The 13,593-nt window shown below is 46.0% G+C and overlaps 1 protein-coding gene across 2 annotated transcripts in view; it reads left to right on the top strand.

The window, feature by feature from the left end:
* The first annotated feature begins 1,835 nt into the window (after nucleotides 1-1,835).
* ARFGEF3 (ARFGEF family member 3) overlaps nucleotides 1,836-13,593 on the top strand; it is a 98,206-nt gene continuing 86,448 nt past the window's right edge. For both annotated transcript variants that reach the window (XM_032973440.2, XM_076074902.1), the window contains exons 1-4: nucleotides 1,836-2,583; nucleotides 6,373-6,424; nucleotides 10,689-10,770; nucleotides 12,345-12,479. In XM_032973440.2, the coding sequence (XP_032829331.2) occupies nucleotides 2,499-2,583; nucleotides 6,373-6,424; nucleotides 10,689-10,770; nucleotides 12,345-12,479 (354 nt within the window). In that variant the 5' untranslated portion in view covers nucleotides 1,836-2,498. The remainder of the gene's footprint in view (nucleotides 2,584-6,372; nucleotides 6,425-10,688; nucleotides 10,771-12,344; nucleotides 12,480-13,593) is intronic.

The raw sequence follows: 13,593 nt of genomic DNA on the forward strand, positions 1-13,593 counted from the left end.
TAGTTTGAGAGAGAACAAGGTCCCACACTCGCAGAGAACAAGATAGACTGACGCAAGCGGTGAACCCATGTCCACCACGTGTTCTATTAGAGGCGACCTTACATTACATTTCTAAAGTTGAAAAAAACATATTCATTAAATATCTTGTACTTAGCCCTCAAATTGTTTTTATTTGAGCCCCTCAATTGATATTTTCACCCACCTCCTATGATGTCGTTATTGCCACTGTTTGTGACTGCTGTGGAAATTGTGCACTCCCAGAAGGCGGTGTGGCTGATGGGATGTATAAAAATAACATTTAATTTTGTATGTGGAGGGACAGATATATTGAGGCATATGGTCCTCTTATTTATGTTGTTACTTAGTACCGTATTCTCCATAACGACTCCCATGATAACTCTGTGTTACCTGTTTTCACCGGTGTCGTCAATACGTACACCGGGGAGCAGAAATCTAACATTTGTCTCCATTGTGTATACGGCTAAACAGGGGATCTGTCTTTTTGTAGTCCTGTAATACACAAGTATTGGCGTGACTGGTATTGGTGGCATTCGTAGGATGTGTCGTAATAGTAGGTAGCATTGGTGGCAGTGACCTTACAGAAGTTACTGCTCGTGAGATGGCTGGTGGTTCAAGAGGCTAATACCGAGACCATGGCTTTGAAGTGTGAATCCAGGTCTCAGCCACCTCGTGTGAATATCAAAGCTAATAATGGTCTCAGCCAAGTGACGAACAACAATAAAACACCACGTTTAATTTTGCCACTTTATTTCACCTATTCGAGCACTGAAACGTAAAAAAATATATATATCGTTTTGTCACCCATCATACACCTCCGATTAGCACAGTCTGCTACGTACGGTGCAAAAGAAGTTAAACATAGATTCAAATGTGGTCTCCCGACGCTGAGCAGGGAGTGATGGAAAATTAGCCATACTTCACCGTGCTGGAACATGAACCAGAACACGTGGGGGGAAATATAGAACAGCGAGTGATTTTTTTTTATAATTATAGACATTTATACGGTGCAATTCATCCAGTGATCCCAGTGCACAAATCATGGCAGATGCGTATACTTGAAAGTAAAAAAAAATTCCAGTGTGCGACTGTGGTCCTCCAGAACAGACCATACAACATATAACGATTCAATGCCCGATTCACAAATACGAAGAAGACACCACAGCGGTGATGCACTCTGCTGCTCCTGACACGGTTATCTGGCTTGACCACCCGAATTTGACATTGTAGATGTTGCTCTGTATCTACAGGCTGGTCCAGATGTGTTGTGATCCCCATGTAATCCTCTATATATTTTTAAAGGTTTATTTAAAACAGAAATGAATATGCAAAGGAACAAAAATGTTAGGGGTCAATTAATAGTGGGTCATAAGACATCTCGATCAACATGTACATCGGCCATACAAAAGTAGTGCTCTCTACTGCCCACACAGAATACGTTCACCTGTTTAATGCATTATGGAAACTATCCAGGATCAAATCCCGCTTAGCTTCCCAGCTGATTGGATCATATGCTGATATGCTCCTGCGGTGTTAGTGATGCTGGTGGAGCAAATATATGAACCGGTCCTGGGCCTCCCCTAGGTCGACTCAGCCTCAAATGGATACCTAGTGCGGTGTGTAGTAAACATCGCCACTGGGGAGACAAAGGCGGCCGGGCGTGGTGCTGGCCACCCACCCCTCGGCGTGCCGTGCCGGCCTTCATAGGTGCTCGCTAACAGCACTTTGCCCCAACAGTCTGTGAAAGGCTACACGGGGGATCTTTGTCTGTGTTGAGTCGTGTTTTGTGGGTGGTGTCTGTGGGTGGTGCCAGCCCGGTACAGCTGATCCCAGCTCACGCCCCCTGTCCCCCTCCCCATTGGTCAGACGCGGCCCGGCCCTGCCACGGCTCCCACTGCCGCGTCTGCGCCATCTGCCAGCTGTGTGATTGTATATACAGTACAGCATCACCATCATCATCACCATCATTAACATCAACGGTTCATCAGTGTCATCATCGACTCGTCATCATAGACTCCATTATCACCGTCATCAATTGCATCGGTTAAACATCGTCCACACAGATTCATCATCAACGTACGTGTGTGCCGTAATTGTACATTGTCATAATTATATACGCATAATCATCATCTTAAAGAAAACGTCATCATCGCCAATATAATCGTTGGCATTTATTAATAATCGCCCATCTTCATTGATTCATCACCCGAGATTATCGCAGGTACAGCATTACCACCGGCTATTTTCAACATAGATTCCTCATAATCGTAGATGAATCATTGTCATCGTAGATTGATAAACATCATTCATCAGCAGCATCCTCTACGACAGTTGCTGTTCACTGCTGCTGCTTCTCGACATTGTAAAACCACGGTCACCGCCTGGGTCCTGTGACCCCATGGTCTTCTTGCTGCTCGCTGGAGGAGGACGAGGAGGATTAGTAGGAGAAGATATTTGAGCAGAGTGAAGATCAATAGGCGATGGAGGAAGCCCTGAAGAGCCTGGCCAAGGAGGCTAGCGGGAACAAGCACAGGGCTGTGAGGGAGGCGTGCTGCCTGGCTTGCGGTGAGGCCAGCCACACCACCATCACTGTATATCATAATCCTCATCGTCACGATCATCGTCACGATCACCATACTACCATAATCATCCTTATCACCGCCATCAAAAAGACAAAAGATCCCCGGCATAGACGTAAGAGACTGTAGGGGCAAGTGCTGTTAGCGAGCACCTATGATGGCCGGCACGGCACACGAAGGGTGCTGGGTGGTGAGCACCACGCCCGGCCGCCTTTGTCTCTCCAGGGGCGATGTTTACTACACACCGCACCAGATACACATTCGAGGCTGAGTGGACCTAGGGGAGGCCCAGGGGCCGGTTCAGATAATCGTCACTTGGTGTTGTCCGTGAGCGGGGAATCGGAACTCGGGTCGCCGGGTTCGTAACGCAGCGTAGCGCTAACCGCTGCCCCACCGCTCCCCACACCACCACCATGATCACCATCACTGGGGTTAACTGTAGTGTTGTTAAAGGGAGGGAGTTATCACGGGGATGTGGAGGTCACCATGGGAAGGTTGGGTTTCTGTTCCGTGTGTAATGTATGATTGTGCGTACAGTAGTTGCATGTGTGTAGATGTGAGTTGTAAGCGGCCACCAACGCCGGTGGCGATTGTCTGAACCGGTGCTGGGCCTCCCCTAGGTCGACTCGGCCTCAAATGAGTACCTGGTGCGCTGTGTGTAAAGCATCGTCACCGGGGAGACAAAGGCGGTCGGGCGTGGTGCTGGACACCCACCACCTCGTGTGCCGTGCCGGCCTCCATAGGTGCTCGCTAACAGCACTTGCCCCTACAGTCTGTTCAGGCTATACGGGGGATCTTTGTTGTAAGCGTGTGTGTGTATTAGCACTTGCATCAGCAGTCGATACGGCTACATGGGATATACTGTATTTGTCTTTCTGTGTGAGTGTGTGCTTGTGAATGTACAATGCTCTGTGCGTTATACTCTACATAATGTACGATGAGTCTTCTGTGCGTAGAGTATGCGAGTGTGTTGGTGTGCATCGATGAGGAGGCTCGTGAAGGACGCTGCTGCTGGGCAGCTTGGAGGCAGTCGCCCTCCGACAACAGCGGAGGAGCGACGCTCACAACAACGACCGGGGCGCCGGGCGGATAAAGTATAGCGAATTAGCACAGTGAGGGGAGGGGGGGGGGCACAGCTGGTGCATCTCCCAATCGTCTCAGCCAACCCGTGGCACCATCTGGGTCTGTCCCGTGCCACTTCTCGTGGCCTCGGGAGTGCACCTAGCCTGGCACAAACGCAGTGGTGACGTCACCGCAAGTTCGTGACCAATATATGCGTGTCAGTGCTGTACCATGTGTAAGTATGTATGCTGAACTTTTTTCGCACCGTACGTAGCCAACCGTGCTCATCGGAGGTGCATCTGTATGTACAGTGTACGCACAATGTATGGGTCTGTATGTACTGTATGTGTATTAACGTGTGGATCGACTCAGCCTTAAATTAGTGCCCGGTGCGATTGTGTAAACAGCACTGGGGAGACAAAGGCGGTCGGGCGTGGTGCTGGCCACCGACCCCCTCGTGTGCTGGCCTTAATAGGTACTCGCTAACAGCACATACTCCGTTAAGGCCATAGGGAGATCTTTGTATCTACAGTATATGTATACAACATATACGTTATATGCTTAGTTCTTTCGGTAAAGTCACGTTGAAGGGAAACAAACAAAATAATAAAATATATATAAAACAATAAAAAGTCTCACGACGTTTCGACCATAACACAAACGCTTGTGTTATGGTCGAAACGTCGTGAGAATTTTTATTGTTTTATATATATTTTATTATTTTGTTTGTTTCCCTTCAACGTGACTTTACCGAAAGAACTAAGAATATGAATTACTGCAGTCACGAAAGCTTTAAATCAAAATTTAACATATACGTTTTCAGGACTTTGTCAATCCACTGCTGGATGAAGGCCTCCTCACCCCGTGTCGGTCATCAGGTTGATTGACCAGACTTCACCACCCTGGCCATTGCGGGTCGGTCAAGTGAAGAGACGGACAGACTCGGGTCCGGTTCAGATATCACTCGCCAGGAGTCGAACTGTGGCTCGGCAGGGTTTACAACTCGGTGTGCAATCTACTGCGCCACCGCTCACCATTGTACCTGTGTATAACACGAGAGAGAGTGTGTGTGTGTGTGGTTGGAGCGCGTTAGTGTGATCAGACTGCCAAGCCCTGGGGCAGGCGTTAACTCCAGGAGCCACGTGGCCTTTTGACAGAGAAGAGCAGTCCTGGCTGCATGGATTTCTCTCTACAGGCCACCAGTAGGCCACTGTAAAGTTTACAAACATTCTGGTTTGACCGGGATAGACTGAGCTTCAGAAAGGCTTGGCCCAGTTATGTACGTGAAAATATGTGTGTGTGGGGGCTAAACGGGGCACTACATGCGCTGGAAAAGAGAAGTGATACGGTACAGGAAATTATGGAGCTGAGTGGACTACCACCAGCGGTGTCAAGATTGGCCTCCATGGATAATGCTCGTGAAGGACGCTACTGGACAGTTGGAGGCAGTCGCCCTCCAAGAAAAACGGAGGGCAGAGGAGCGATGCTCACAACGAGCGGAGCTCTGGGCAGATACATTGCAGCAAGTTGGTACGGTAGGGGGCACAGCTGGTGCATCTGACAATCATATCAGTCAGTCATCCCATGGCACCTGTATCTGTTTCATGACCGGTCAGTGAGCCTTCGACAAATCACATGGCCTCAAAGTACACCTGGCCTGGCACAGGCGTCGTGGTGACATCACCACTTTGTGGCGAATGGCGGCTCTTGTGGGTACGTATTTTTGTGGGGAGCGGTGGCGTAGCGGTTAGCACACTGCGCGACGAACCCCGCTACCCGAGTTCGATTCCCACTCACGGCCAACACCGGTCCTGGTTCTCCGCTAAGGTCCACTCGGCCTCAACTGAGTCCAATACCTAGTGCGGCGTGTAAACATCGTGACTAGAGAGACAAATGCGGCGAGGCGTGGTGCTAGCCACCCACTCCCTCGTGTCCCTTGCATGGCTTCATAGGTGCTCGCTAACAGCTGTTCAGGCTTTGTCTTTGTATGAACTATGTGAAAGAACAAAAAGTAGGAAGTGGTGCGCAGCAGTGAGCACACTGTACTAAAAATCTGGCCACTTGGTTTTATTTTTGTTTAATTGGGTGAGAACTCAAGAGACCAGGATAGTTTCGTTTGCAAAAGTGATTGGGTGATCTGGGTTAAGTTCCCAGCTATGGTTAACATTTGCAGCAAGTTATATCACTCGTATTATATCTGGTCCCGGACGTCTCTTAGGTCGACTTGGCCTTAAATGGGTACCTTGTGCAGTGCGTGAACATCAAAACTGGGGAGACAAAGGTGGCCGTCTGTGGTGCCAGACCACCGCCTCATGTGCCGTGTCGATCTTCATAGGTGCTCGCTATAATTGCACCTGCCCAAACAGTCTGTTTAAGGCCATACAAGAGATCTTTGTATTGTATGTGCATGTGATTAATGTGTGTATTGATTTTACAAAATGTACACCTGGGAAAAATTTTCCCACCAGTTACTAGTAATGCTATAACAAAGGTGTACGGCAATCTGTTCATGCTGTCGGTGGCAGTGTATTCTCAGCCTGTCCTTTAACACCATCACCATCACAGTCTCTGAGATTTTAGCTCAAGTTGCCTTGGCAATGCGTTATTAAAATAGCATCGTCTGTAAGGGGCATGGGCCTGCATATTTAATTGGACCACGGTGGGTGTGCGTGCGCATGCTTATGAGTGGCTGTCCCCTTGCCCTTGTGTGCAGACACCTTGGACTCCCACACCAGCGGAAGTGATATCCCCCCTCATCAGCTCAGGTAAACCAGCAGCCCATCTCACACACCCACTCAGCACACCACACTCACTGTGTGGCATTTAGTATACAGCATGAAGGAGCAGCATCTAGTGTTCAGTGAGAGGTCAATTCAACCCTTTCCCGTTCCGAGACATCTGGAAGTTGCAGGGTGGGGTCCCGTTCCCCGCTGAATCTCGGATCACAGAGGCATACCACTGTTGCTTTTAAAGACATTGTACTCACCGCAGAGAACCGTAGCGACACGACCGCATTCTATGATAGCTGGCGCCAAACTGTGCCACACGCCCTCCTGCAAGGGCTTGTGGGAGCCTCGGTACCGATAAAGTTATTTTAGTTTTTCTACCGGTTCCGTTATGATGACTTATGCTGAGACATAGTGACGTTGAAATCAGTCCATATTGTTTCTATTTAATCAAATGCTTCTAATAATGCATTTATATATCCAGGAAATGCGTATTAAGGAAGGCCACGCATTGAAAGCTTGGCCAATTCCATATTAGTGTTTTTGGCTACATTGATGCGCAAGCAAACCGGGTAAATTGCGAACTTGATGAATGTAGTAATAAAAAAATTGCATGGAGTGCTACCAGCAGACACGCCTCCAGTGTTTTGTTTGCAAGCTCCGAGGTGTCCTCTGCATTAATCGAGCTGTTTGCATTAACAGCCCCTTGTCGCGATGCCACTTCTGCCTGCAGCTGGGTCGCGTGTGGCACTTGAGCCGAAGCTGCCTCAGCCCATCTCTTGTGACAGAGGCATCTTTCTTGGCACGAAGGCTAGATATACCCTGCAGAGTTGTTTTCATCTGATAGGGCCATTATAGATGTCTGCAGTGCACACGAAGGTGAACAAATGGAGCATGGCATGAGTCACCACGTGCACAGGTCGATGAATTGTCACAATTAGGGGTCAAAATTTGATTCGCAAACTGATGATGTGTTTGCCCTAGTGATTTATATGAGCCAATGTCATCGACACACACGCAATGAGTTGTGGATTACATTTTTTGGGAATCTGTATTTTTGTGTTTTTAGGTCTAATTTTGTATTTTATTTAGTATTGTATATGAATGTATTCCATTTTGTCAACTTCTTTAGAGCTCTAAAGAAAGCTGTCTCGGGTGTGGACCAGTCAATTTCAAGGACAGTGCATACATTATCAGAGTTGTTTTTTGTTTGCGTTCCGACCGCAGGTATTGTGGTCAATGTAAACATGACTCCTTGTAAAAAAAAAGGTGTCAGTTTTGTTGCCAGATAAAAGGGTAAAAACCCAATTATCATATTTTGTTACTGGCAAATGAGGTTTCCAATGGTAAAAATAGCTGTGTTAAAGTCAAAGTTTACATATCAACAGAGGCATTTAGTATATGGACGCTTAAGGGTCTCCAACTACCCAACTATCATACAGTAAACCAATGTGAGAAAAAACTAAGTCTATATTACATCAATATAATAATTGTACTTAATATATTCTTCAATAAGCTGAGCTATTAATCACAAAGCAACTGGGTATACACTGCACTATATAATGAATACCATATAGTAAAACCAATGAAAACCAAAATATAAACTACCTCAATGTTATCAATAAACTCTATATACTCTCCAACCAGCTGAGCCACCAACAATAAGTCGTTATATATCACAATGCCATATTGCGACAAATGGCAGTTTTTCTTCCCATCCACGACCAGCACCACGGACAACGAACGAGCTTCGTTCAGACGAAACGTCGTGAGAATTTTATTGTCTTATTTTTATTTTATTATTTTATTCTCATTCTACGTGACTTTACCGAAAGAACCAAAGAAGATTGTGATACCATTTAAATATATTAGGGTTTAATTCCTGTTTTTGATGTTGTTTACTTTCATGAGATAAAAAAGACACATTTGTGTAATAATGTTGCTTTCGGTTATGTTTATATTTATATTGTTTCATTGAACAAGGGCTGGCATACCCTAGAAACAGTGTTCATCTTGTTAAACACGAATTTTAAAATGTTTGTTTCACACTTATTATGTCCATGATTGGTGGGAATAAGATGACATGGGTTGGACAGAAATGTGAAGGACGACAGTTTCACTGTGAATTAAAGTAGCAGTTGCTTTTTTTCACAACGATTAGCTGTAGATTTATAAATAAATACAGCATCACTCCTCTAATCACAGTCCCAAATCCAGTGTCACAAATGACAAATGAGAAAATTCGGCTCTGGTAGTTCGATGTTACAATGCCAAGGCGTTTGGTTCACCAACGATTAATTTTATGCCGATGCACAGCTTACTAAAGTCCACCACGAGAGCGCAGGATACCGTTGAACTCAGCGAACCAGCGAACTGTTTGAGAGCTGGTACCCAGGCACCAGGGTAACCGCTTTGTCGTCACTGATGCCATTGTCTAAAGGTTATCCTGTTGGGTTGGCAATGAGACGCACGCACGTCGTGTGGCTCTGGGCTCGGGGAAGTGCAGTTGTATCGACGCGCATTGGCATCTGCGTGCATGGATTGACGGTTTTATGCCTGATTCAGGCGCCCCAACAAATTCTGTGGAGAATTAACAAAGTTTAACACAGTACTTGTATTTATTTCTGTAATTCTAATAGTCGTGACTTTTAATTCATAACAGCACTGCGATGTGCATAATCTCCCTGCAAGTAATTTATTACGGTTGTACCTCAACGTACTTCTGACTGGCACAGCGGTAATTCTTCGTGTCTCCCGTTGGAGATGATGTAACTCTGCAGGCTTCAACACAGAGGAATACAATTAATGTACATAACAGACACATCTTAGACGAATAATGAGTTTTCCTTGTACACAAGATCAATTCTTGTGGATAATCAAATATGGTCGTCTCTCGATCAGTACATATGGTAGCCACATTGGTTTGTTTCTGCAAAGGAACTCAGGATTGTACGACAGCATAATACAAATTGGTTATATCAAGCATCTACACATACATGAATCTTGAGATGCCGTACAAATTATGTTACGAGCACTTTCATCTCAGTCTGTACTTCATTTGTCCTTTGGAGTCGGTCTTATTTATCTTTAATGACATTCAATTCACCACGAAAATTACTTTTTCCTAATTAGCACAGTCAGTGGAGTCAAAATCAAAGTGTTTCCCTGATCAAACTAGTTTTGGGGCGGTACTCATTATCCCGTGCCATGTACTTGTCATTATTATGGAACAACCACCGTTAATTTCCCATGCATAATTATGAAACATAATTATCCTTTATTTTACAAGCAAAGCCTCGCGTAGACTTTTTTTCTGGATCGTCCTGCAATATGGATGTTTGGCCAATTCCATTAATGAGAGTTTGGCATCTGGGAGGAAACCAGTGTACCCGGAGAAAGCCCACGACACATACGAGGTGACCACACGGAGCTTTGTATGGATGAATTCAATCCACTTTTCTGTATTGCCTTCTCACAGTCATTGTGGCTTTTTTGTTCTGATTGGTGCTGGACTACGCTTGCTGCGTTCCATTGTTGCTTTTTTAACCCCTTCACCCATGTCTCCCTTACCGCTACCGACCCCACCTCCATTATCTCGTGTGTTTAGTTTGTTGCCCTTCCCCCGGCACCTCCGATTAGTACAGTTGGCCACGTATGGTGCGAAAGAAATTCAATATACATAGTACATACAATACTCAGAATACACTGTTCACCTCCCACATGTCTTCACCGTTAAATAACTACTTACAGAGGAAGCATTGTTATGTTCTATGATGACATAGAGCATTATGTTTTTTTATATATTACCAGGTAAGGCCCACTAAGCTACTTAGTCCTTTTTCAGAAGCGATCTGGCCACAAATGATAGCTCAACGAAGTGGCTTAGCATGTGGAAATTTACAGCAGCCAAATACTCTAAACGTGTGATTCTAAATATGGAGGAAAAAAACGGAGGATCCGGAGAAAAGTCCATGTGACTACGGGGAGAACATGCAAACTCCAAAAATATAGGCGTGAGGGTTGGGATCAAACCTATGACCTCATTCATGCCAGGCGAGGGAGTTAACATCTAGCCATTGTAGCGCCCTTCATATATTTGTGTGATGTGAGTGAGGGAATAGAGGGGATTAAAGCCCAGGGCAGATATGATGGACCAGGTGGACTGCACTTCAAGAGCACCTTCTCGAGAACCGGCTTCAGGAGAGACCCACGGAGCGCCCCTTGTAGACTGAATGTGTCCCCACTCTCAATTATGTTGTGTGCTGTGTAATGCATCTTTCTACTGTGTCTGGCTGTCTTGCAGGGAGAAATGCCTCACTCCGTTCAGACTGGCGCTAGAATCCAAGAACACGAAGCTCTCGCAGTATGCCTTGGCCGGAGTGCAGGTACCAACGACAACAACCGTAACAGGATTCTTCATTTACCGAGAAAGGCCTCGTTGAGTATAGACTCCAGGGTGTTTTGGCTAATTTCGTGTGGGTATTCGTAAGCATATTCAGTGCTTTGTCAAGCCAGTGCTGTATGAAGTCCTCTTCACCCTATGTTAGCCATGCGGTTACTTGACTATACTTCACCACACTGCTCCGTGCTGGTTGGTGAAGGTGGGAAGCATAGTTGCAGACGCATAGTATAGCAAGCAATGTAATTTGCCATATTTATGCTGCTGCTCACCACATAGCCCCCCAGCCACCTCCTCCAACAACCGTCTGTATGTGGTGGTGGCCCATTCAACCACTAACCAGGCTCAGACCTGCTTAGGTTCCGAGATCTGATGAGATCAGGCACATTCCGCGTGATTTAGTCAGTAGCTGAAGAGTTTTAGTTTGTAAGTTTCTGCACCAGCCCGTAAGCAAAGTATGGTGTTCCATGTTAGGTCACGTGTTGAGATATTTTATCTCTCAGGCTTTCGCCACACACTGCATACTGCTGGGTCAAGAACTTTAACTTCTGAAGATTCCCGCAGTAATGCGTGGTGAAAGCCTGAAAGAAGAAAAACTCAACACATGGCCCGAGCCGGAAGACCCCACATAGGCTTTAATAACTGTAGGCCACCTTACAGGCTGTCTGAAGCATTGTGTGAGTTGTATTATTGTTACGCTTGTTTAATTACCTTTGATGATGTCGCCGCGGTGGTGAGATGTTAACTACCTCACCTGGTATTCAGGAGGTCGTGGGTTCGATCTCGACCCTGACGTCTGTATATTTGGAGTTTGTATGTTCTCCCCGTGGTCGCGTGGATTCTTCTCCGAGTCTTCCAGTTTTTCCCTCCACATTTAGAGACATGCGTTTAGAGTACAGTACTTGACTGCAAAACATTCCCACGTGATAAGCCACTTCATTGAGGTATCATTTGTGGCCAGGTCTCTTCTGAAAAAGAGCTATATAGCTCAGTGGGCCTTACGTGGTAAAATAAAAGAGTTTAGTTGACCCAGGAAAGCCTCACTGAGTCTCAAGACTCTTTTTTCATAGTTTCATAGTTTCATTGATTTGGTATAGCCCTGTGAGCCATTCGGCTCTTGAATCAGGTGCAACCGCAACAAACAAAAAAACAAAAACATGAACAAGAAAACATCTTAGGAGGGTCCGCGCCAAGGTTGTGTGGTCGGGGGCGATGTTGCCACTGTGTGTGATCCCAACCGAGTAATTTGCAGGTATGTTTTCAGCATGGGAAAGTTTGGCCAGTGACAGTTGCATGGTATGTTTTTTTTTAGCTTTGGGAAGAAACCAGAGAACCCAGAAGAAACCAGTGCAGAACAGGGGGAGAGAAATACGAATCCCACGCAGAAAAAAAAGCATCCAAGTTTGGAATATAACTTTTGTGCCCTTTTGGCCGTGTGGCACGGGTGTTACCACCGCGCCACCATTCCGTTCCCTGTGCGTCCAGTTGTGTTGCTTTCACGCGGAGTGTCCCAGACACACATCGGTGGACGCAGCTGCCTGCCTCTCTGCTGGTGCGCAGAGGCTGCTGGCCGAGGAGCGCTTTGTGTCGAGGCTACCCGAGGAGAAGGAGGAGCACCGTCTGCTCAGCCAGGTGCTGGAGACGGTGCACAGCACGCCGGCGCTGCACGAGGACCTGCAGGTGGAGGTCATGAAGGTGCGTGCTCGTGGCGCTGTGTACTGCAGTCTCCTCTGTGCAGGATCAATATCATCCATAATGCGATCTAACCCAAAAAACCTGTATTATAGTTGATATTGGTCACGAAAGCCGACATGTTAAACGGGTAAATTTTGATTTAAAGCTTTCGTGACTGCAGGGATTCATATTCTTGGTTCTTTCGGTAAAGTCACGTAGAAGGGAAACAATAAAATAATAAAAATATAAAACAATAAAATTATCACGACGTTTGGACCGCAACACAAGCAATCGCCATCAGGTGTGAAAACCACAACAAGAACATTTGAAAAAAGTGGCGCTTATTTTTAACGTTAGCACCACGGAGAGAGATTTGACAGTTTGTTCAGATGGACGAGTCCATCTATGTTCGGAAAAGAGGAGGGGGGAGACGAAAAGTAATGGATGCGGTCTGAAAGCCACCGTAAGCGTGAACAATCAATTAAGACCCGAAATGGTTTATCAAATCCTTCCAATGATTGCTAAGCCAGAATCCATCTTCTCGGTTGAAATTGTCTCTGTGTTTATATATGTGGATACCCTCATGAACTAATCTCTCATGGTAGCCAGATGGCTTGCAAAGAACCTCTGTCTTGGAGAAGTCAGTGTCATGTGAACCTACTGAATTATAACAGTGATCTGCCACGGCCGAGGTGTTGGTCCTACCATGTTTCAGGTCTGCTTTGTGTTCACGAATGCGGTCCGAGACATGTCGTTTGGTTTCTCCAATGTAACTACTACCACAGAGGCAACTTAGTTTGTAGAAGCCAGGGTACTGTATGTCAGGAATCACATCTTTTACAGACGGAACCAGATCACGGATTTTATGTAATGTGTTGAATCGGACCTGGATCATGTGTTTATTCAAGATTTTGGAGATCTTTTTTGTGATCCCCGCAATGTAAGGTAAAGTGATGGTTTTGAAAGGCTCCTCAAGAGGGTCCTTCTTCATTGTTGGAGAGATAGCTTTGCGGATTGTGTAGTCGGAATAACCATTAGCCTTAAGTGCTTGGTGTATGTGCTTGAGTTCACTGGCAATGTGTTCCTGGTCGGATATGCATTGGGCTCTATGGTGCAGAGTCTTGATGAGGGAATT

This window comes from Petromyzon marinus, chromosome 51, assembly GCF_048934315.1.
Source record: "Petromyzon marinus isolate PM22_M1 ecotype Great Lakes invasive population chromosome 51, UKy_Petmar_22M1.pri1.0, whole genome shotgun sequence".
NCBI lineage: Eukaryota > Metazoa > Chordata > Hyperoartia > Petromyzontiformes > Petromyzontidae > Petromyzon > Petromyzon marinus.